A 24,278-nucleotide genomic window follows, 5' to 3' on the forward strand; every position below is an offset into this window, starting at 1 on the left:
TATGAGTATTTTATGAGAATCACAGGATCTTTTTTGCTTCCTTGTCAATAGGTTGAAAAGGAATTGAATTTTTTACAAATAAATATATTTTATGGTTGTATGGGGAAAGCTCTATGCTATACTCCTTGCTTTATTGTGAATAAAATAATTAGTTATAGTTCTCTTATGATTCTTATGGGTGGCAGGTGTATTTACCTTCTTAGCATCAAACAGAATGAGAGACAGAGAAGAGGCTGGAAAATGAGTGGTTTACAGAGTGCAAAATGTTTTACCAATAGTGAAGTGAGAGAAATCTGAGACTGGATCAAACCAGCACTCCACCCTGGCCAGTGGCTCTCAGCAGTTGTTCCTAAAGAATGTTTTGGAAACAGAAATATACAACTTCAGAAATAAAACACCAATAGCACAAGTATTTTCTTTGCTCCCAAGGTGTGTTGGGGTTCCTCTGAATCTTGAAAATTTGCATAGTTTTCAGGAAAAAAAGGGTTTTCGTTGAAATATCCAATCTGCTTTAAACCCAACAATGTTATAAATTTTCATGTTCTATTAAGGTAATAAATTCTGGGGGGAGGGAACTGCACTCAAAATCTTCCAGTTTAAAATACAGTCTTTTGAAGTTTCACTGATGTTCCTCTCTCTTTGTAGAGGGAAAGAAAATGCATTCACATTCATAATTTGTCCTGTCACCTTCTATTTTGCATGCCACCCTCAGTCATCTCTTCTCTAAACCAACTGTTACAAGTCCATTCAATCTTTTGGATGCCAAGACTTACCATGTCTTAATTAGTCTCCTCCTCTTTCCCTGAATTGCTTTCTAAATTTTTTTGATTTTCAGTGACCAGAGTTGAATACAGTATTCCAAATGGTAGTGAACCATCAGGTTTTTATTAATAGAATTTTAGTTTTCTTTCATTTGCCTTTTGCAACCTAATAATATTATATAACTGCCAGTACACGTTGCACCATGTTTTTTCTTGAATTATCCATGCAGAGTCATAGGCTTGTATTTTTAGCTGTTAGGATTTTTTCAGGAACCAGAAGTTTGTAGATATAATCTTATTATACCATCCACAGGCATTTCTGAACATTGGATCAGGTTGTATGTCACTTTTTAAAGCTGCTCTATGAAAGATTTCAGTCCTCTCTGCATTTAACTGACTACAACATGCAGAAAGATTGTGACATTCCAGTACTGTTATCATACAATAAAAAGTGTTTTAAAGCTTCATTTTTAAAGAAGTACTCTGCAACTGTTGCTTATAGCAACCCCTTGAGATTAGATTGGAAAGAATTATTGTATCCCACAAAATAATAGGTTTTTTTCACTTATTCCTTAGGCGATAATGTTGTCAGTATGCCAAATGGTAACTGACAGTAAACACTTGAAGAGATGAGACCATGCTGTCATGGTAGTGTTAAGAATACTGAGGAGTTGCTGAACACAAGACAGAAGGGTATAGTGAGCCCTGTATTTCCACCACTGCTATACAGTTCCCACACACATGGCTTTATTACCTCGTCACCATTTTAAGCACATGCTTTGGCAGGAGCTCCCCAGTTCTCAGGGAGAGAGGAAAAGAGAAATGTGCTGGCTCCCTGTTGTCTTCTGAAGGATATGCAGGCTTTAACAGCCAAATTCTTATTTATTCACTCATCTTTATAATACTACCGTCACCAGGTTCTCGTGCACACTGCAAGAAAATTGACGTGATACTTCTATTTTACCTGCACTGGATGTTGTCCAATCTTTTCAGTACTTTTCCTTACTTGTTGATCTTTTTCTGCATTTTTGGTTGAACATTGTCATCTGATTTTCATACTTCACTGATAGGGACATTTGAAAAATCCACAGTGCTTTCAAATTCCCTTACTCTGAACAAGTTTCTCTGCCCTCTCTCCCCTCTTTATGGGCTGTATTTGCGGAAATCAGTGCTAGGCACTACTAGCCTGTCATGTTATGCTTCAACCAACTTCATGGTCAACAAAAACCTCTGGTGTTTACATCTGTCCTTCCTTTTTCTTTGTTTTATTGTATTTCATATTAATAATGTTCTCCTGTGAGGCTGACATTAAACTTTGTGCGCCTTCGTTTATAGAGATGTTTAAAATTCAGCATCTTATTTTTATGAGATTTCGTTTTTCCATCCATTTCTACCTCTTTATTATGTGTTCTTATATGGACAGTAGGTTACTTTTAATAAGAATATAAACCACATTTACTTTTTGAAGGTCCATAGTCCCATTATTTTTTTCTTGACTTTTTTTTTTAAGTTTTCTTTCAACACATGCTCATGGTTTTGTGATATTTTGCCATGTTCTCTATCCATTTCTTCCATCCTTTCTCTCAAAGGAAAGCCTGACCTCAGTCAACTCCTCCGTACCCTATGAAGCACAGAGTTCTTTCTCTTTGCCCAGCACAAACTTTCTTTGAAAAAAATGTCATCCGATCTGTTTCTGCACAGAAATACTTTGTATTCGTTACATTGTCAGTCCATCTGGGGCAATGTTGCATAAAGCCAAGTGGTATTAATATTATTGCTATTCCCAGTCCTTCTGATGTATATAATTAAACTGCAGGTTTGAACTGTATGTTCCATGTTGACAATTTTATGCCTTTTTTTCCTCAGTGGTGTTGATAAATTAACTTATATCTAAATAATGTGTAAAAAACCAACCAACTAAACAAAGCAAAGAAAAAAGCCACCCAAAACCTTTAAATAGAATATTGAATTTCTTAAGTATTAAACCCTGGCAGTTTCAATTGTGTAAAATTTTGCATGTTGAAGCTCTGAGTTAACTCTCTGGGGAAAAGTGCAAGAAAAGGCTTTCTGTTTAGAGTCTAATGCTGGTGTTGTGACTTTACACTGCCTTGATAGCTTTACTGTCTTGGAATGCTGTTTTAAGACATTAGAAACTGCCTCCTCTGCTGATGGCTACTGCTTCTGTAGCAAAACTGGCAAGGAGATGTTGCTTGCACTGCACTGCAGCCTGTTTCCAAGTTTGGTGGGACAACCTAAACCGCTGAGAAAATAGAACTGGAAGCTGAAGTGGTTTAGGAAAGAGCAGGCATTCTGTGATGCCAGTTGCCAAAATGCTGTTTCATTCCAGTGTAGTTTAATTTACTGGTGACTGTCAGGGTATTGCTGAGAGGGTTTTGTCACACTCTCTGTCTGACTTCTCAATTGGTGCAGAATCACTTGGCTAAAACCAGGAATTCCCGTTGGGTGAAGTCAGTTAGCAGGCCATGCATTGTCTGCCAAGTGCCTCTTGGGAAGATGCCTTCAGAAACAGGACTGCTTATCTCCAAGTAGCTGCCAGTGAAAATGGAAGGAGAATAAAGCCTGTGGTGTCCTCTATTTTTCCCTTCTGTGTGATAAAGCTTGGAGCAAAATTAAGTATTCAGCATCTCAGTAAATGTAATTCTTAATCCTTATTGACTTAGTACAATTGTATCTGTACCAGTTACACCCTTTCTGCAAAATTAATCCCCGCTATATTATCTAAATAAACTCACACACAGCTAAATAAGAATACCTAAAGTTTTCTTTTCAGGGTTTGTCTGATCAATGTGATATTATTTGAGAAAAAAATACTTCATATTCCATAGGTATTTTGAGAAAGAAAATATTTGGTTGTGCACCAAAACTTCTCCAGTTTTAGTGCACCTAGGAGTTCTGCAGGAAGCACAGAATTAAAAAGGTGCACAGATGCACCTTTGCCTCTGGGTCAAATGAAAAGGCTTCATACTATAAGTGACCTGCAGGAAGCATTTTGGGAACTTAAATGAGTTTCCCATAGGCCTGTTACTTTAATGTCTCTATTGTAACGTTCTGAGGCAAAATACAATGCCCATAAATGTTACATATGAATGATCTTCAAACTTTTGTTATTTAGTATGCCTTACTTTTGCCTTTTGTCATTGACTTAAGCAAAGCATGATACATTATTCATTCATCTCAAACATCATTATTTGAGTTGGTTTAGATTTGTTGTTTAAACCTCACCCCTTTTACAGTAATTTTAGGGGATACCCTTTCATTGGCAGTCTTTTGAGCTTAACCAACTTAAGTGGCCTAATGCACCTAGCACTTTCCTCCTTTGTCATGCAGTTCATACATTAAAGACATTAAAGGTCATTCTTAAGGTTCAAAACTATTACTGTAATTGGTTTTAGGAAGCATAGCCTTTCTAATGCTGATAGCATTTATCAGTCTCTATGCAGGCATTCCTTCCACATTTCAGTTTTTCATCACTTTTAATCTCTTTTTACTTGGTTTCATTTTGAATTCACCTTCTGAAAATTCTTTGAATGATCAGCAGAAATAATTCTGATTCCCTTAGAATAGAGACTTTTTTGGCATGTGTTCAAACACCCTATGAGAAACCTTACAAACAGCAGCCCGGCAGCAATTCTATTAATTGTACTGGTACCTTCTCTCAGAATGGTGTAAGTGACAGGCTCTTATTTCAAAAGAGACCAAAAAGCCATTAATGAGCTGGACTACCTTGTGAAAATGCTACACTTACATTCTTCTGATTTTCTCTTCTCTTCCATGGCTTGAACTGCCTGTCAAAGTGGTTCTAATACCTCATTCCTTACTGTAATATTATAGAATCATTTAAGGTCATTATTCCTTAGCAAAATGTGCACATTTAATTAAGTCCTTCCTTTAAATGTTTTTAATCTTAACAAAAATGAAGGAAAAATAATAATACACGGTGGTGTGTTGGGGAAGAAGAAAGTTTCCTGCAAGGAAGGGTGACTTAAGGGTTGCTGCTGTTAACTAAGGAGCAGCTGTATAAGTAATTCTAGTCTTTGTAAGGGGTAGAAAAGACCCTTAACCCCATAATATGTGAAATGAGAGAAACCATATAGTATTCAGGGATTTTAAAAGCTCACCTTCATAATCCAGTGCAGTTATAAACCTCTGACTTCTTATTACTATGACCTTTGGGATAAAATTTTTGTTTCTTGTGAATAAAGCTTTATAATGTTTGAATGCCAAAGCTGTATGGTTGTTTCATGATAACATTGTTTACATTTCCCACGGGTTTCCTAATTTGTTCCCTCAGTCTTGTCTTGTCTTACCCTCTTGTTTTCTAACTATTTTTCTTCATGTTTTCATCTTCCTCCATCTCATTCTTCCTTATACTTTGTTTTCATTAGTCTCTTGATTCATGATTGTGTGTTATGCCAAGCACTCGACCACATCTTTGTGAGTCATGTGATATTAAGCAGGATTAAAAGCTCCTGAGATTGCTTCTCACAGTAACACTCAGATTATATTAAAGGAGAAGTGGGGGAGGGGAGGGAAAGGAGAGAAAGGAGAAAAAGAAGAGGAAAAGAGGGGAGAGGAAATGAGATCTGACAGAACTGATTTTGACAGATGGACTTAACCAAGATAAAGGGACCTGATCACAGTGCAGACACTGGGGAAGTGCTTTGCGTACATGAGGAATTTTATTTGAGAACTGGGAGCTCTGTGTCTGCATCTTTTCCAAGTGAAGCTTGGCATGTGTACAGTTTCACCAGTTCTGTTGTCTTTTAAAATTCATCCTTACCCAAGAGTCCAAAGTACAGCCTTAAGTAAATAGCTATTGAACAGAGAGACACTTACATTGAGGTGCAAAGATGCTTCTAAGGATGACCTTTTACAGAGAAAAGTCACTTAAAAAGGGTTTTGGTGTATTTATTGTAGACAGCTTAAAAACTCACATAGGAGAAAAACACTGAAACATCAGAGATAAGGCAGATTTCTCTATTTTTAGAGCTCAAAGAATGATTTGGCTACCTCCAGTAGCCTGACAGAAATGAGAGAAAACCCTGCATCTTCACAGCTTGAAAGAAATGAGGAATGCTGTGGGGAGGATGCAGTGAGTTACAAGACATTAAACTGATTATTGTTTTCCAGTGTCTGCATTTGTTTCTGCTTTTTGGTTTAAATCAAAACATCAGTCTTCTTAGGACTCACTCAGAATGTCAGTTCATATATGTCATTTACCTCTTAAGCCATTAGCCAGAAGTCTTGCACATCTAGTGAAGTTTTGGAAAGGTTTTTCCAAGTTGGTTTCTATATATACATATGTATATGTAGTCACTTACAGTTTATTGCTAAGATTTTTAGTAGTTTGCAAGAATTCCCTATAAGGGTGTCTGCTGTTTTTGAGAAAATATATGTTAATCTTACAATGCTATCTAAAATAGATAAAACTCTTCAGTCGCACTATAAAATTTTTCACAATCATTTAATTATTCTTAGAGCGCTTTTTGAAATTTTTCTGTTTTATCAAAATCTTTTCCTAATTCCTGTTATAATAAATATAGAGTGTATGCAGGTGTCAAGGGAAAAGATTATATCTACTTATGGATTAAAAAAATAATTATTATAGCATTTGGTTGCTTATGTATAATGATACATACTTTGGTCAGTAGGAAGCCAGCAAACTGTCCGGTTTTGAATTTTCAGTAATTGTTGGATTAAAATAAAGTGCATTAAATAGTACTTAAAAAACTAAATGCACCTCAACAGATGCATATGGTCTCACTACTTTTTACTCAGCTCTTAAACTAACACTCCAGACTTTTGAGCAACTTCATATAGTTGCCCTGTTTTTAAAATTAACTTTTCTTATATATGCTTCTCTTCAACTATACTTTGTGTGTACTTTTCCTCAAACCTTCTCTTATCTTCTTTCCTTCCCAAAAGTTTGTAAGACCACTGTTCTTAAGATCAATCCTGACTAACATGTTGGACTTTATATCAGAATTTTTACCAGTGTCTTGTGGAGGCATACTGATTTTTTTAGTGAAATCTAGAGCTTTTTCTTCTGTTTTGACTAAAAGTTAATGCATATTTATGTCCAGAATAGTACATGATTTTTAGATGCTTACATGCTTATATTTTCCCTAGAAGTTTGTTCAAAAGAATTCATAGAAGTACAACTTTACATATGGAGGAGGATCAAAAAGATTCCTAATGAAACAGAAATATCTGGTGAAAAACAGCTGACATGAAACAATATACACTGTTGTCTGAGGTTTTCCACATTCTGCAACACCTAATTTAAGAAATGTCCCTGTCCCTGGTTAGTTGGTTAAATACTGAAAATATGGCCATTAATTTTGAAAATCTTTGCATGAAAACACACCTTTTACTACATCATAATTTTACTTGATAGGTTTTGTGATTTGCCACTCTCTGTCATACGTGACACTCAGTTTAGACTGTTCATTTGTGGCATCAATGATCTGAATACAGTTCTCTTGCTGTACTTTTCTTTGATCTTGGGAAGGTCATTATTCCTTAGCAAAAGGTGCATTACACCAATTGCAATATACAACAAAGTGGTTTATGCAATTTATAAAAAATTTAGGAATTTGCTAAATCTTCATATCTTCCATGTGGTATGTACATAGAAACACACAATAATGACATGAATAATGAAAAATGCATTATCTCTGAGGCAATGTATTGAATAAATGTGAAACGAATTAAGATTAGGTCAATTGTTAAGGTATTAACTTCTTCACCTTAACATATTTAATCTGCCAATGCAGATTTCACTGAATTACATTTAAATTATCTTTGGCATTCCTACCTTAATATTTCTCAGGCAAAACTTAAAACATATTCCATTTGGCTGCCTCAAAAGTAGATGGTTTTGCTAATTTGGTAGCTAATCCTGCCTACTTAACACACACAAGAGAAATGATTTGTCATGCTCTTACTTGAATATCTTCCTAATCTGAAAATTACTGATAAATCATGTGGCTTTATGCTTTAAAAAAAAAAACCCAAAACCACACCAAACCACCTTTTTTTATTTGAGTTGTCAATACGTTTTTGTACATATAACATCTAATCTGGTCTTTATTAGCATGTATTCCATGCTGCCATTGTTCACGTCTTTGGCTTTCTTCATACCCCTGTGTCCTATCTTGAAAACTAATTAAATTCAGACAACAGGATAATTTCAAGAGTTGAGAGGACATAGAGGCACAGAACACAAAAACTGGACAAGAAACAGATGAAACTAGTGCTGGTTTCCAGACACTGCAAGTAGGTACTGGCCAGAATGAACACCATTCCAACCTTGGGGGTTTTGTGCAACTTTCTGGTGGATGTTGAAGTAGAAGAGGCACCTGGAAGGACCTCTCTGATGCTGCCAAGGGAAAGAAAATAACTCAAGCATAGAATAAATGAATATTTTATGCAGGATGAAGGGAAGCTGGAGAAGGTCCATCTTGCTCTTCCAGAAAAACCCTTATAGATCTCTGGCAGCTGTACCACACTCCAAAGGTGTTGTTACTCTTAGATTTTATTTTCACATATGGCTCTTCAGTGTTGATTACTTTTCCTCAGCAATTATGTTAGTAAAGTCATTCAAAAAGAAACTCTCGATGCTGATTTTTCACTGTTTTATGTTTTGTCATCTATGGAATGCTTTCTTCGTCAACACATTTCTAAATACATGGTGAAGTAACCAACCACGTATTCTGAGTTAAAATGTTTTGATTTTTATGGCATATTCATGGTGTAAGTCCATGTATTGTTTAACGGGTAGTGAGCACTCATGCCATAGTGTTGGTCTCACACAATGGGGGGTTTCTCAAGCTAATGTTTCTGCTCATTTAGAACAGGTGGACAAGTCCCTGTTTGTGATAAGCCAAGAGTGTAGCAGGTTTATATCTTTTTTGTGAATTTATTACACTTACTCTGAACAGCTTGACTAGGTTTTGTGCTATAAGAACTCTCATAAAAATACGCTAATTAGAGAGACTTTAACTTGACTCTAGGTGACTCAGGCTAATTGCACTGCAGCCACACTGACAGAAGCCAAAGTACTGAGCAAATAATTCTTTAACAAGTGGTATATTTTGCCTACAACCTGAATCTGTAACAATGAAGGAATGTAAAGCCTATCATCATTAATGGTGCTCTAGGGTTCAGAGCACAAGATGGCCCTTTCTGTAATGAAAAATTAAACAAATGCAGGTTTGAGACTTACTTCTGAGTAAATGCAATGAATTGTTTAATAGCTTTAGAATGGCAATTCTTGTTAGTTTTGTGATGTAATGCAGACTAAGGAGTCATCTGTCATTTAAAATCAATCCCACGAGGAATTATTTGATAGAACAATTAGATTTTAACAGTTTGGCAGGCTTTAGGGCAACATTGACAGCGATTCTTTATATGCACATATTTAGGAAACTGTCAACCAAATTTATCAATCAGAGCCTGAAAGTAAGAAGTGCAAGTAATGTATTCATTCAGAATACATCTTTTGTTTTGTTAGACATGGATGATATCACAGATTTCAACAGAATTCTTTTGCTGCTCAAGTTAGAAGCGACATTTAGTGGATTTAAGCACTCTGGAGGTGCAGTTACTGAGAGAGAAAAAAGGTACTTTGTCTAATAGACTTGAGGATTACTGTAGCAAAGGGAGACCATTAATGTTTCCTTATTTTAAAAACAAACAAAAAAAAACTCCCAAAGCCTGGCAGATGTTGCTTATGATGAGAGATGTGTTGGCTATGTATTGCAGTTCTTCAGATTCAGGAGCTGCACTCAATCCCATCACTGAAATCTATTTTCTGGGTTTTTGACAGCTGTTTTTGCCATTTATTTTAAAAGCAGATGGGGAAAATGCAAAGAAGAGCTGTCAATTTTATTACCATGTATAATCAGCATCTGTGCAATACATCAGACTCATTGCACAGCTTACACTTTCTCTCTGTAGTAAAATTCTTTTGGGATTTCTTGGCGATCTTCTTGCAAGACTTTTTGTAAATTACAAGATACTGGAATTAAAAAGATAGATTAATTAGCTGCTAAAGCCACTATTGTATTACCCACATTTACTTAATTAAGATGTTATGTTCTAATTGCTTAATTATAAAATATACAGCTAATTTGCTCCTTCATATTCAAATTCATGTTTTCTTACCAGTATGTTTTGGTTTATTTTATTATTACAAAATACTTGTTCTTGTCTCTGATCCATTTACGTGCATTTAGGTGCAGAACATCTCTGTGAATTTTTTTTTACCATTCTCTACTGAGCGGGCTTAGTATCTTGTACCCCATCTGCATGATTTAAAGTAAAAATGATTCTGTAGAGAACAGAGTGTTCTTAATTCCCAGTCTACCCTCTTTTCTGGTGCAGCAGTCCTTCACAGAAATGACTTTTATAGTGGGAAAATAAGCTAGTCTAAAAGTGTCAGTATAAATAAGCATGTTGTCTGTCTCCGTAAGTGCGGAAGTAGTAATCAGTAATGGTGTGTTGCAGGCTTATAGTAGAGAACAGCATCCTCCTGGAAAGTGTCAAGTGATTTACATGTCACAGGGCTCTCAGGGGACCGTGTGGGAAGAATCTGTCTACTGGCTGGGGACCTACTTTGATTTGATTTGATTAGGTTGGAAGTCACAACTGCAGAAGCACCTTTGTTTCTTAGAATAGTAAATGGTTGTACATTACAGTGTCTGCAGTGATAAGCAGAGGGCAAAGATTTCGAATGAGAAATGTTCACAGTACATTTCCTAGATAGGAGAGATTAGGGTATGGCCTTCAAAAAAGGTTTCAACCAGTTTGGCAGCATTAAAAGACAGTAAAACACTTATGTATCGATGCAAGATTTCTTTGAAGTGAAACACTAAAAGGAGCAGGAGACTTAATACTAAGAGCATTAATTAGTGTTTGTATGGTGATGGGCAGAGTACTTTTTGTACATGAGGCATTGCAAGCTTTGATGAAGTAGGTACTTAACTGTCTTCCTCCATTATCTTATCTTATTAAATATGCTACTAAAATTGACTGTGACTTTTGAAAAAGAAACCACCAAGGCACTGTTTATGATACATAGATGTTCATTTATAAGAAGGAATGACTTCTGGGATGACTTTGAAAGGAGATGTTGTGCACAAGATTTAATACAAGTCCCGTGGAAAAATAATGACACGAGCTTTTTGTTCTTTGGTGATATAATGGTACATCTTGCCATGTCATTTGCAAGCACTTAATAGCTGACTTTTTTGGCAATAGATAACTGTAAACCATCCTATTCCAGAATTAAAAATGTTTCATTTAATATGAAGCATTAATATAAAGGAGTTTTTAATTACTATGGGTTTTATCAGTGGAATGCAAATTTCCTTTAGATATTAATCTATCTGTACTTTGTGACCCTGGAATATATCTAATTAGATTTTCTCTGGAATAGTGGATGCAAATTTGCACTCTGTGAAATTCAGCTGATTCTATGAAGACAAAGCAGAAGATTAGAGGATAATAAAGCTTGAAAATGTGAATTTGATTTACTTTTTTTACAGACAAAGTGGGATATAAAAGATTTTTCTTCTGTATTTATATAATCTTATTTTCCCTTTCTTATGCTAATCTCATTTTCTAAAATGTGATGTGTTTCAGTGTGTAACTCACTTTGGCGTGAGTTAAAAAAAGTCATATTTAGATGATCCTACTATAACAAATCCTTTATCCAGAAGAGCTTGTAAATTTATCCCAGCACTGCACAGTCTGTCTGTTAGACTATAAATTTCTTACTGAAAGGAAATGTTAGGTAAAGTTGACATGAAATTCATTTTCATATCCACCAATGAATTGGTAGCTTGCTCTGCTAGAACTGCTAGAAAATTAGCTTGCAGGACAGTGTAGCAGGACTTCTTCAGGTTTTGGACTCATGTAATTTGTAGAGAAATTGGACAGCAGTAAATTAAATCTGCTATTCCATCTTCTCATAAAAGCCACCTACATGTATCCTGTAATGTACTTAGGTACTTCAGTTTATAGAATTAATATATATTTTTAATTAAGAGAGTAAACTGGAAAATACTTTCTGTCTTAATTTAATGCTAGACCTTGTATTACATGCATTATTGTATGTAATTAAGATAATTATATACTTAAAGATATGTGAATATAGACTGGAGCCCCTCTAGCACCAGGTTACAAATCTCTACATCGTGGACTGATAAGCAGAATTTATAAATGACACTTGTGATAGCCTCATGTGGGAGCATTGCTACTGCAATATCTCTCTTTCCCATATACCCAGAGGCATATTCCCCCAGTCTCCAGCAACCCAAATCCTTCTCTGTAATATGGCTTAATCCTTCCCTGTCCTTTTTACCACCCACTCTGCCCTTTCCAGTCCTCTGGTTACACCCTGTGAGTTTTCCTGTGCAAGTCTTTGGTTGGTTTTCAAAGCTCCACATCTGATAAATGTCTGGTCAGGCTATCCCTGGTAACCACCAGGCAGTTGATTGCTGCCAAATAGTGTGTAACAGGAATGGATGAATGGCAGTCATGCTCTTCAGGGCTGGGTTGATTTGGTTTCTCAACTCCTTCCAATTGCTAAAATGAGAAAGTTATCTGGAGATTTTACCTCTCTTTGATTTAGCCACCTGAATAGAAGACTTATCTAGATGATAGGCATGCATAATCTTTATTTCCTGGGAAAACTAAGCTAAAATTGTAGTGGAAGAACAGAAAACACTTGGGTTTGGCCTAACTTGTTAACTTCAGCAAGTTTTTACTTATTCTGATGTTTGCCTTCTGCATCTACCCAGGTTTACTAGAGACCAGCAACTTTGCTGCTTTGTAGCCTGGTCAGCACTCCTGATCTGGTGCAAAATGTGTTTCATGGGTCCGAAAGGCTCAGCTGAAGCAAAGGAAGAGTATGAAAGAGTATTGTGTTTATGGAAAAGTTATCAATCTTGTGCCATGGGATTCACTTCAGTGTTTAAATTATACCTGAAATCTATAGCAAGGTGGCAACGTTTTCCTAGTTAAGTAGCTTTTTAAAAAAAGGATCCTGTGTAAAACAGCTCTGATGAAGTGAGATTTTCTGTGTGTAAGGAAGATTTTTCTGGAGCTTTGGGTTTTTTTTCTTGACTTCTTTATAATCTATTTAACAGCAAATTCTGCTAAAGTAAAGCATGATTAGACTAAAGAGATTTTTAGTATTAAATATATAAGTATCTCTATCTGAACAAGAGTTCATGAAAGCAGCAAAAAAATCTTCAGTTTTATATCATGGTCTCTTGAGAAACTTTACAGAAGAAACAATTTTTGTTAGAATATTTTCTTGGCAAATTTACTCAAAGTATATGAACTTATTAGTTACACTGGACACATAGACTAGTATGTTTCTGTCAGTACAAAAGTGAAGTAGAAGGCAGTTAATAGGACAAAGGTAAAAAGAAAAAAATAGGCCAATTTTCCTCCATCTAGATTTAAAAACGTTCTTTCACCTTAGATTCTGAGTCAATGTCCTTGTAATTTAAAATAGTGCAGTAAATTTAGAGATTTTTGATTCATTTTATTAAATAGATTTTTGGCATTGTGTGTACATAGATCATAGTATGAGTGCATGAAAGGGGGAAATAGAAAGCTTATTAGGTAAGCATGATATGTAGTTTGAATAATCCGGCCTTTTACCGTTGCACTTTTTAGTATAATAGTTTTTAACCTTATATCTACATAACAGAAATTTCTGCACTGACAAAATCACGATACACTGTAGTGTGTAAAGAAGTAGCTTCTATTTGAAATGTGCTTATTCCTGAATCTCTTTTGACTTATTGGCATGTGGTCCATAGGTTTATATCAGCATAGATTTCCCATATGCAAAGCTCTGCATGTTCAAAAACTTCTTGGAAAACTGTTTCCATCAGCAAACTCACACTTGCAGTATGGGAAGTTTCAGTCACAGTCGCTGTACATTCAAAGCAAGCGTGGCCATTAACACTAACCCCAATTTTAGATTAAAATACTTCTTTAAAGAAGTTAGAAGTGTGGCTGTGCAATCTTAGTAGTACATCTTAAAGAAAATGTTTTATATACTGCTATTTATTCTGTAGGAACGTTTGTCTCCCCTTTCCTACGGTTTGCATATTTCAGTTATCTCACTGAAGTCTTTAGACATTTATAAATAAAACTGACTATGAAAATTGCTATGTGTGCATAATACATTGGGAGTCACTTACCACCAAGTCAATTTTGACATTTTTAATTACAATTCTGTCTTAATTTGTAGAAAAATCTTGTGTGCTCTGAAAATAAGTTTTCTTTAGAAACAAAATCAAGATTGGGTGCTAATTTACATTACCTTCTATGGATTAAAAGGTTTGACTGATTTTTTTTTTTTTGTTATGAATGAAATATTATGCTGTTATTATACTGAAATGTTATACTGAAAAAGAAAGCAAAAGTAGCCTTCTTTGTTGAAGTCTATCCCTTCTAGTTTCTTGTGACTTCAGATTCCTGTTTGGCTTGGATTTTGTATCTTTACATTACTGCTATTCTTTTGCAGACGGTTAGAACAAAATTCAATCAAGGTCATACCTCCTGGAGCTTTCTCCCCCTATAAAAAGCTTCGAAGAATGTACGTACCAAATAATTTAAATTTAAGTTTTTATTTTCACATATATATATATGTATACATGCATATACATATGTATAGCTATATAAAAAGATAAAAAACAAGTCAAGTTGGTACAGGGGAAATACAGTCAATGTGTGAGCACTTAAGAAAGTTTGACTGCTAGAAGGTTAACTGATATGGCAGCCCGATTTTTAAGAATATATTTGTCCTATTAATAATTGGGTTTTTTATCAAGTATTGAAATTGTTTAATATGGTTCTGCATAGAAGCAATATACTACTGCAGGGCAAATTCTATTGAAAAGATAAATAATTAGGAAAATTACAGATTATTTTTGAGGCTATAGTCCTGTGGCCGTAGCAAGCAGACAATTCTTTATAAAATGTACTCAAACAACTAGGAAAAGCATTTTTTCAAGCATTTGAAAGGTCTGTTTTCAACCATGCATTTTGTTTCAGTGTACTGGCAATTTTAGTGGTTTTATATTAAAATTCTTTGGCAGTGTCTCATGTAAATATTTTAATTTCTCTCTCCCATCCATGCTTAATTCTAATTACATATTATCTTAACGTTTGCTATTTTGAAAATAGCTTGAATTAATTGAGTCGAATTTCATTTTTTCAGTGACCTGAGCAATAACCAGATCTCTGAAGCAGCTCCAGATGCTTTCCAGGGCTTACGTTCACTCAATTCACTGTAGGTATCTCTTTGACCTGTAAACAGAAGGAAATTTCCCCTTATTCCTATAGTGAAATTATTTTGGCTTTTTGGGTCCCTGCAAAATTTTCCTATTAATTCAATCAATTCTGAAAGTTGTAAAAATCACTTCAGAATGTTAGTGATAGTTAAATATTGTCACAGCTTGACACTAGTAATATATAGGGTTTTTTATACATATGTCTAAAACCAAACATGTCTTTAATTCCTCAGTTAGTTGTTCTTGCAAACAGCAAATCCACTTACCAAGGTCCCTTGGGAACACTGTAAGCAGTGAGGTGCTGATTCTGCAGAGAGCCCTTTGAGCTCTACACCTTTTGGGAAAATGTGTGATCTTGCTGCCTCACAGGACCACGAGGATATTGCAAGTATCAAGTGGTTGCCATTAAAATCCTTTCAGGAAAATGGAAATTACTTTACTCTTAAAAGTCAAAATCCCATAGCGTATGCCTTTCATAATGGTGGCTTTGTTTACTTTACTTCCTGGTACAGAGTCCTCTATGGCAATAAAATTACAGAACTTCCAAAGGGCCTATTTGAAGGACTATTTTCTCTGCAGTTGCTGTGAGTATTTTTTTTAATATTTATTCTATTTTGGGATCATTCAAAAGGTAAACATGACAAGAGATTTATACCTGAAGAAGAACTAGCAGGAAATCCTATATGTAAGATCAAAGTATAGTAAAACCAAATTATGTTAAAACCAAAGGAGTCAAGACTGTTGTGGGCCAGCTTGCCATTTGCCCACAAATGTGATCATATCAGTTAATGTCTCAGCCTAAAATAATTAAAATTAAATTATTCTCTTGTGTGGAACTTGTGAGGATAAAACATATAAGATACGATACTGTCTTGCCTTGTAAAGAACAAATAGCATGTATAAAGATGTGTGGGAACCATAGAAGGAATATTTGTGTGTTTTATTAAGAGAAAATAGATAGTAGAAATGCTATATAATTTTATTTCTAGTTGTACCCATGAAGAACAGCATTGCACCACAGTTTCATTGATGACTTAATGTTTTCTGACACTGTACTAGTCTTTGACTCTGAACTCCAGCTGCTATTTCCTTTAGCACTTTGGAAATTTCCATGTGTAATCTTATAAACGATCGCTCTTTAGATTTCATACTGGAATAAAGAATGTCATGGTGATGTGTTTATCAAATATTGTCAATAATTAGCAGAAGAGGCTGTGTGGTAGTTGTACTGTGTAAAAGAAATTTGTGCAATAGACTGTAAAACAACAGTGGTGTTTTTGGAGGAATTGTCCCAGGCAAACTAACTTGTCGAGTTAAAGAGTATGCTTAAAGAATTTAAAAATTCTTCCCACTCATTTAGAATTATTTAATACCCAGACTTCACAGTGCAGTGGTTGGCAAAATGTCTGTTATTAACAACAAATTGAAGATGGCAAAACAGAAAATAGATATTAAAAATATGCAAGTTCTAGCACCACCTAGAGGTTTGCATTTTGATTTATTTTAGTCACAAAGTAGTATATTAGTGGGCAGGGGGGGTATGCTTTCCTGTTTTCCTTTAAAGATGTTTTAGTTATATATTTTTGATTTGGTTAAAAAAAAGGGGGGGGGGGAAGAGACTTTTCCAAACTGCTGTCTATTCTCTATTAAAAAAAAGTCCATAGCTTACATTTCAGTCTAAGTAAATTTCTACATTGTGGAGAAACTTCTTTTCAGAGCATTAGGGTTCAAATCCACCATTTCTGGCTCAAAATGGAAAAAAGTCAAAAATATTTGGTTATAAAAATGCATGTGGTTGAATGACTTTTTTTTTTCCTCTTCAAAAGGAGTTGGTTTAGATTGGCTTGTTTATTTTATCATTAAAAGTCTGGGAGGTACAAGGAAGAAAAGGTTCCCTTTGAAGATGGAGAGGAAAAAGGATCCAAGACAGATTTGGACATATTCCATACCACCAGTTTTTACTACAACTCTGTTAATGCGGCAGCATGCTGATTAGTAACATATAATTAAAAGTGCCACTGCACATCTCTTCCAGCTCATGAACACAGTGTTCAGTTCCTTTTTTGTTTGTTTATTTGTTTGGCAAAAAGAACTAGTTTTCCTTGCGTATACTTGATTTTTTAGGCTTGTTTCTTTGCACAAATACCACACACACACATTCTTCCAGTACATACAAGAAATGTGATTTTAGCTGAATAAATATACACATTTCAACTCCAAGGTGCAAGTATATAGGAATACATATCAGTTAAATAAGACATTTCAATTCACTGAAGTGCCTTATGTCATTGTCAATTATTATTTTTTACTACATCTCCCATTCTGGTTACAAAGGTGCAGAAAGACTTATCTGTGAAAAATGCTGAAGCTGCGACATGAAGCGAGTTCTTTCAATTTTATGATTGTCTTCCATTAAACAGATTATTGAATGCCAACAAGATCAATTGCCTGCGAGTTGATGCATTTCAAGATCTGCACAATTTGAATCTGCTTTCTTTGTATGACAACAAGCTTCAGACCATTGCAAAAGGCACCTTCTCACCCCTACGTGCGATTCAGACCTTGTATGTATGCTCTCGTTTATGGTTGTCTTTAGTATGACTTCATATAAAATGCAGTAAAAGCATTGGATACTACTAGGACCAAAGGGAAATAATGAGTGAAATTATTGGTTTTTTCTTCATGAAAGGCATTTGGCTCAGAACCCATTTATCTGTGACTGCCATCTGAAGTGGCTGGCGGATTATCTTCATACAAACCCCATTGAGACCAGTGGTGCCCGTTGCACCAGCCCCCGCCGTCTGGCAAACAAAAGGATCGGCCAGATCAAAAGCAAGAAATTCCGCTGCTCAGGTAATTTTCTTAGTTCAACTGCTATTTTTCCTTTATTGGCAAAAAAAAAAAAGGTGGTTATATAAGTTCCAATGAAGCCAGCTGGCTCTCTATGGAATTATTAAACATTGCAGGATCTTTTTTAGTTCTTTGACTGAAGGGAGGGAAATCATAGAAGTCATAGACTACTGGATCACGGAACCTTACTGTACTTAACACATTTGGCACTGTTCCTGAATAGCATTAAATCTAACAAAATAAATGCAATATTTAAAACTTCAGAATTAAATGCTAAAGTTATTTACTACAAGTATCACCAACATAAATCATTTTGTAAAATTTCCACAAGCCTCTGGAATATGCGAAAGATCTAAAAATTCCAAAGCTAAATACGGAAACATGACATTAATTTTATACAGGGAGCTTGCCTCATACTGAAATTTACTGTTTTCTTTTTCTAATCTTATTCCATTTCCTACTTACATTTATTTAAATCCTAACTTTTGTCATATGGTATCCAGCTGTTCCAGGTGCATTTCACATTCTACAATTTATTCAATCTCAAGTGCAAATACCAGATGAAAACTGTTTGTTATCCATGTTCCGGATACATTTATGACTATTCACACTGTTGTTTATCAGTTCTCATTGTGAATACACCTTTTTTCACTTAATTATCTGTAGTTAACTGCAGTCCATACTTAACCTAATAAAACTCATTCTTTGCTTGCTGACATTCAGGTGCATCTTCTATTTTTTTTTTTCTCTTTATTTAGCTAAAGAACAGTATTTCATTCCAGGTAGGTTTGGCTCTGCAGGAAGATTGACTAACTGCAGATATTCTCTCCCTTCCTTCCTAAAAGCAAAGTTTGTTATAGCTTTTAGGAAACTGATGCATGTGTATTAACATTAGTCAATACCTGTAGCTACACATAGTTTTCCTTTGTAGAATACTAGTAGTTCTGTTTTCTGAATATAAGAGCTTAGCATGCAGCTCCATTTACCTTTTTTGTCTCACAAATTTGCGCACAACCTACCAAAATTATACCTGTACTTGAAGTATTTAGAAGATTGCACCTGCTAGTTCATATTTTAATTGATACCTTTACTTACCTTGTACCTTGCCTTTCTGCTGCTACTGTTTTTAAAATGTAGCTCCTGAGCTGCTTTTAAACACAGGAAACCATGCTGCCATCAAAGAGCTAGCACAACTTTAAAAAGAAAACATTTTACAAATTAACATTTTCTTGCCTTGCTTTCATGCTCTACGCTGGCTGCAGCTACTGCTTGCTCACCTCCTCGTGTTTAGGAAATCACAGTGGAATGCTTGGAAAAGAAAGCTGATATTCTTAATAAGATGCATTCTGTGGTCACATGCATAGAGTGAATCAGAAATGCTTTCCATTAAAGAAAATACGACTTTAGAGTTGGGATGAAACAGTAATTTACACACTGCTTTAAGCTACAATAAGTCTATGATATTTTTACCAAAGATTTACTTATGTTGGCCCTAGCTCTTTGAAATATGTATCTTTCTTTATTTTACCTTGCTTGTCAGTGTGTGCACTGATTTCTTAATAGAAAAAAAAATCACTTATGTTATATTCATAAAAGATTATAAATGATTGGCAAAATAAACAAGGGAATAACACATCTATTGATGAATTACAGGATGTGATTTTCAATCAGGGTTTTCTACCGTAGTTTAAGATCTAGAAAGATATATACAATAATTGATTTTGACACCAGTGCACTTGTTCTTTCAAGTACTACAGGTATATGGTTATTCTACAGTCGTTACCTCTTTAGCTGGTATGTTTAACAAATGCTGTGTGATGTATCACTTAAATTTGCAGCAATCATGTGAAGTTATTCATGCCCTTATACTAATAGGTTGGTTTGAATATGAAGAAAAGACAAAATGAAATACAAAATAAGGCAGCAATTTGTCAGCACTGGCAGCCGCGAAAATGTGTTTTAAAGTAGCATAAAACAGGGGGATTCAATTTCTCAAACCTGTGGTACCACTCAGTTCTTTAATGAGTAGAACAGCTGTATTCCTGCCACAGAGTGACTTCTACTCAACCTTGCCAGCACAACTTTTGTCTGTGCATTAGAAGTGTTTTCTTGCCAGCAAATGTCTTCACATCCTGTTTATATTATGGCCACACATGCCATTTAGGTTTGTTTACGTACCCTTTAAGATATGCTATTCCTGGAGAAAAAAAAAAAGGAAGAAAAATAATTAAATTAATCAAAAAGTACTTCTTGAAATACAGCTTTTGTGCTTTCTCTCTCAGTCAGGTTATCAGGAAGATGCTGCCTAAAAGTATTTTAGTTGTTGAAGGCCTTATCCTTGAATATTTTAGTTGTTTGCTTTAAACTGCTAACAGTCATGGACTCTGGGGGCAGGAAGAAAAAAATCATATTTTATGGCCTTGCTTACTGGGTGTTTCAAAGTGCTAGAAACACTATACTTAAATAAATAGTATCAAATAATCTTAGCATTTCTTAAAAAACTTAAATATTTTATTTTTTTTTTAATATTTCATTGAGAGATCCTGCTTTGCAGACACTATGAAGTCTTAGTAGAACTTTGTTATAGTCATTTGGAAGAACAAAAGTTATAGAAGTATTAAATCGTTTGTTTGAAAAAATACCATTTATCTGCTAGCTCATAGAAATACTCTATGTTAGTTTTATCATGTGTATTGGTACGAGAGTTACAAGTGCTAGAAATAATATGTGATGGCTGTTGGTGGGGTTTTTCCTCCCCTGAGTAATCTCTCTCTCCTATGTTTGGTTTAGTAAGGATTTAAGTGGCATAGCATGTATATATGTTAAAGGAGCAGCTTTTAAAGAATGCATTCAAAATACTGAAGAATAATTCATGGGAGGCATCATCATCATCCTCCTATATAAAATCTGTAATAAACCCCAATCTTATCTTCATTTTTATATGCCACTAAAATGAATTATTTTTTCTCTCTGCTGAAGACCATACCCCTTAGTATCTTCTTCTAGTCAAACTAAAGCTGAATAGAGAACATGAGAGCTTAGTTCATGTTTTTGTCTTAATTGGGATTACTCTGTCTTTCTTTCCTTCTTGGCTATCTTTACTTTTGCAGGAGTTCACCATTTTGGCTGTAAGTAAAGTTCAGTGTCTGAGCTAAATCACAGTGTACCTCCCAGCCCTGATGCACCTTCTGCTAGTCTCAGTCTTTTCACCTTTGTCCAAGAAGAACCCACAGGTCCTTTCAGCTTCTCTTTGTTTTCTTTGTCACCCACCCTCAGTTCCTTACTGGATGTTTCTTCCTGATATGTTTAGGATGTTTTCTTTGAGTGACTCTGGGAAATGGTGGAGGAAACTTTCAATGTGGTCCTTTTTTTTTTTTTTGGTATTTTTTTGGTATTTTTATTTAATCTGTGACAGTGATACTGTTACTGTGGCACTGGACATTCAGTAATAAGAATGCCATGTCATGTAAGCAAGTATTAAACTTCAAATGCTTCTGTAACTTATACCTACTCCTTCCTCTTTTCCCTTCCTCTTATCCTTGGCCTAATGGATGCAGTTTTGATAACATAGCGAGATTTTCTGTTGTGCTTGATCTAACCATGTGGTTGTGAGGTATGAGTAAAACATGGTTCTGTCAAGCACCATGGAACGTCACGCAGCTTTCTACAGCATGGCAAGCTGCTGAGGCTTAAGTCAGGATCACACATTTTTTAAATTAAAGCTGAAAACAGGGCTTTCAATCTTTTGTGTTGAGTTGATGTGGAGTATCGGGACTATTAAAAAAAAAAAATCACAGAGGTTAATGAAGTCCAGTCAACAGTACAAATTTGTAACCAGAGAAAGAGAAAAGGTGGCATTCAGGATCTATTTATTCTTGATACAGAGAAAGAAAATAAATTCTAAAAGAATCACTGGCATTTGTGTGATTAGCTATAAACAAGGCTAGATTGGCTGACAACATAATCAGCAGAAAGTACAGCTGTGAAAAGCTCAAGTTATTGTTATCCTGTTACGTGAAGTTGGTCTCAGTTTCTTTTTCCAGCATATCTAAAGTCCCTATATTTAACCCTCTCTTGAAGCCCTTGTGTCTGTTCAGTATCACAAAGTTCATGCATTTCCCAAGTTGCCCACCATTATCTGCATTGCAGAAATCTTTTCAACCTTCTCATAAGCAGTAAATCATATACTTTATTGACTTAATATCTGTGTTTTGACTTGAATCTTCTACAGGCACTGAGGATTACAGATCCAAATTAAGTGGAGACTGCTTTGCAGATTTGGCTTGCCCTGAGAAATGTCGCTGTGAAGGGACCACAGTGGACTGCTCCAATCAGAAACTCAACAAAATTCCTGATCACATCCCCCAGTACACAGCAGAGTTGTAAGTTGAACCCATAATAAAGCATTGTTTATTATGGAAAAACTAACTAAAATTTTCAAATATAAACCCACAGTTTTACTTTTTTGAATGGCAAAATAACCTCTGTGGTGCCCTTCTAAGGACTAAATATTCATAAAAATTATTTATGCATAATTTCAGTACCATGTAGCCTTAAAAACCCATGATAAATAAATAAACTATTCTATATTTCTAGTTCTTCAAGGATCTGAGCTACCCACTTCAGTTTTTTTGAGGTAGTAGGGTTTATTTTGCTTTTAACTTTAACTGCAAGAGAAAGTAGGACATCCAGTAACCAAAGGGGTCAGTCTTAAAAAGAGCTACCTGGGTGTTTCAGAAGACAGAGCTGATTCTTCTTATGCAAAGTACACATTACATGTGTCAGGCAAGAGGCCAGAGAAAGATAAAGCAGACAAACAGAGCAGCGTTGGTTTAAGAAGATAAGATAATAGTATAATGAACAGAATGGGCAGAAATCACAAGTTATTACTTGCTTAATAAGTGCCATATGGGAATGATTTGTAGGCATTACAACTGAAGTGATCTTCAAGGAAGGAGTGAAAGATAAAATTAAGACAACTTTACAAGGTTTTCCCATGTGCAAAGCATAGTATGAAAGGGAATGCAGAGATGCTTGAAGGATCAGCGGAAAGGTAGATGAAAAGTGGCTGTCATTGCAGAGCAAAGGGGGAAGGAAATAGCTGTTTTTCCTAGGAGATTCAGTTTAAAGAACAAGGCAGAATGTTGAGGGACGAGAGGGGGACTTTGATTTAATGTACTAAAACAGAGACAGAGATGTGGAGACAGGAGTACTGTGATCAAGTTGTAACCCACAGGGGTGAGATGAGCAACAGGATGACACACCTCTTAAAAGACAATCAGTATACAAGTGGCATCAAAGCAACAGTACAGCAGTGAAGGTAGGAAATAGTGAGACTATTGTTAAGTATTTTGAATATCTTGACAGGAAAAGGAATGTAAAACAAATATTTTTGAAATAGATGGAGCTTTTTGTCTGTCTCTGAGCTGAAGAAGGAATTGAACTTCAGGGTTGCTTTCTGTGCTGGTTTTGGCTGGGGTAGAGTTAGTTTTCTTCACAGTAGATAGTATGGGTTTATGTTTTGGATTTGTGCTGTACACAGGGTGAATAATATAGAGATGGGTTTTTTTATTGCTGAGCAGGGCTTACACAGAGCCAAGGCCTTTACTGCTTTTTGTAATTCTGTGCTGGCAAGGAAGTTGGGGGTTGCATGTGAGGCTACGAGGAGGCACAGCCAGGACAGGTGACCCAAACTGGCCAGAGGGATATTCCAGACCATATGACGTCATGCTCAGTATATAAAAGGGGTGGGGGGTAACGTTTGCAGTGATGGAGTCTGTCTTGCATGTTATGCGTGACGGGACCCTGTTCTCCTGGAGAAGGCTGAACACCCACCTGCCAGTGGGAAGAAGTGAATTAATTTCTTTTTTGCTTTGTTTGTGTGTAAGGCGCTTTTTTTCCCTATTAAATTGCATTTATCTCAACCCACAAGTTTTCTCATTTTCACCCATCTGGTTGTCTCCCCAGTCCTCCTGGTGGGGGAGTGAGTGGCTGTGTGGTGCTTGGTGTCTGGCAAGAGATAAACCATGACATGTTCTTACTAAAAATCTGAGAATTACAATCAGAAGAGAAAATTTATACGGTCTTGGGTGAAGGGAGATCGACTCCAGTGGAGAAATACATTTTACGTTATCCTATATTTTAAGATAAAATTAATTTAAGAGTAAAAACTGATGGATTAGGTAACGGGTTAACATATAGGATGAGATCATAAAGTAGTGGTTCTATAAATGATAGTTACTGAATGAAGAGATGAGAAATGGAGTTGTTGAAGTGGCAAGCATGCATTGTCTTGATTTTTAGGAACAATCATGTTTCATTCTCT

At 35.5% G+C, this 24,278-nt stretch overlaps 1 protein-coding gene across 11 annotated transcripts in view; it reads left to right on the top strand.

The window, feature by feature from the left end:
• The window catches only part of SLIT2 (slit guidance ligand 2), a 264,559-nt gene that overhangs the window by 173,920 nt on the left and 66,361 nt on the right, over positions 1-24,278 (top strand). For 7 of the 11 annotated variants that reach the window (XM_032685983.1, XM_032685981.1, XM_032685984.1 and 4 more), the window contains 7 exons: positions 14,335-14,406; positions 15,031-15,102; positions 15,616-15,687; positions 17,524-17,667; positions 17,793-17,956; positions 18,712-18,735; positions 22,185-22,335. In XM_032685983.1, coding sequence (XP_032541874.1) covers positions 14,335-14,406; positions 15,031-15,102; positions 15,616-15,687; positions 17,524-17,667; positions 17,793-17,956; positions 18,712-18,735; positions 22,185-22,335 — 699 coding nt within the window. The remainder of the gene's footprint in view (positions 1-14,334; positions 14,407-15,030; positions 15,103-15,615; positions 15,688-17,523; positions 17,668-17,792; positions 17,957-18,711; positions 18,736-22,184; positions 22,336-24,278) is intronic. The other 4 variants (XM_032685975.1, XM_032685980.1, XM_032685978.1 and 1 more) reach the window with 1 other exon arrangement.

The sequence above is a fragment of the Chiroxiphia lanceolata genome, chromosome 4, assembly GCF_009829145.1.
Source record: "Chiroxiphia lanceolata isolate bChiLan1 chromosome 4, bChiLan1.pri, whole genome shotgun sequence".
NCBI lineage: Eukaryota > Metazoa > Chordata > Aves > Passeriformes > Pipridae > Chiroxiphia > Chiroxiphia lanceolata.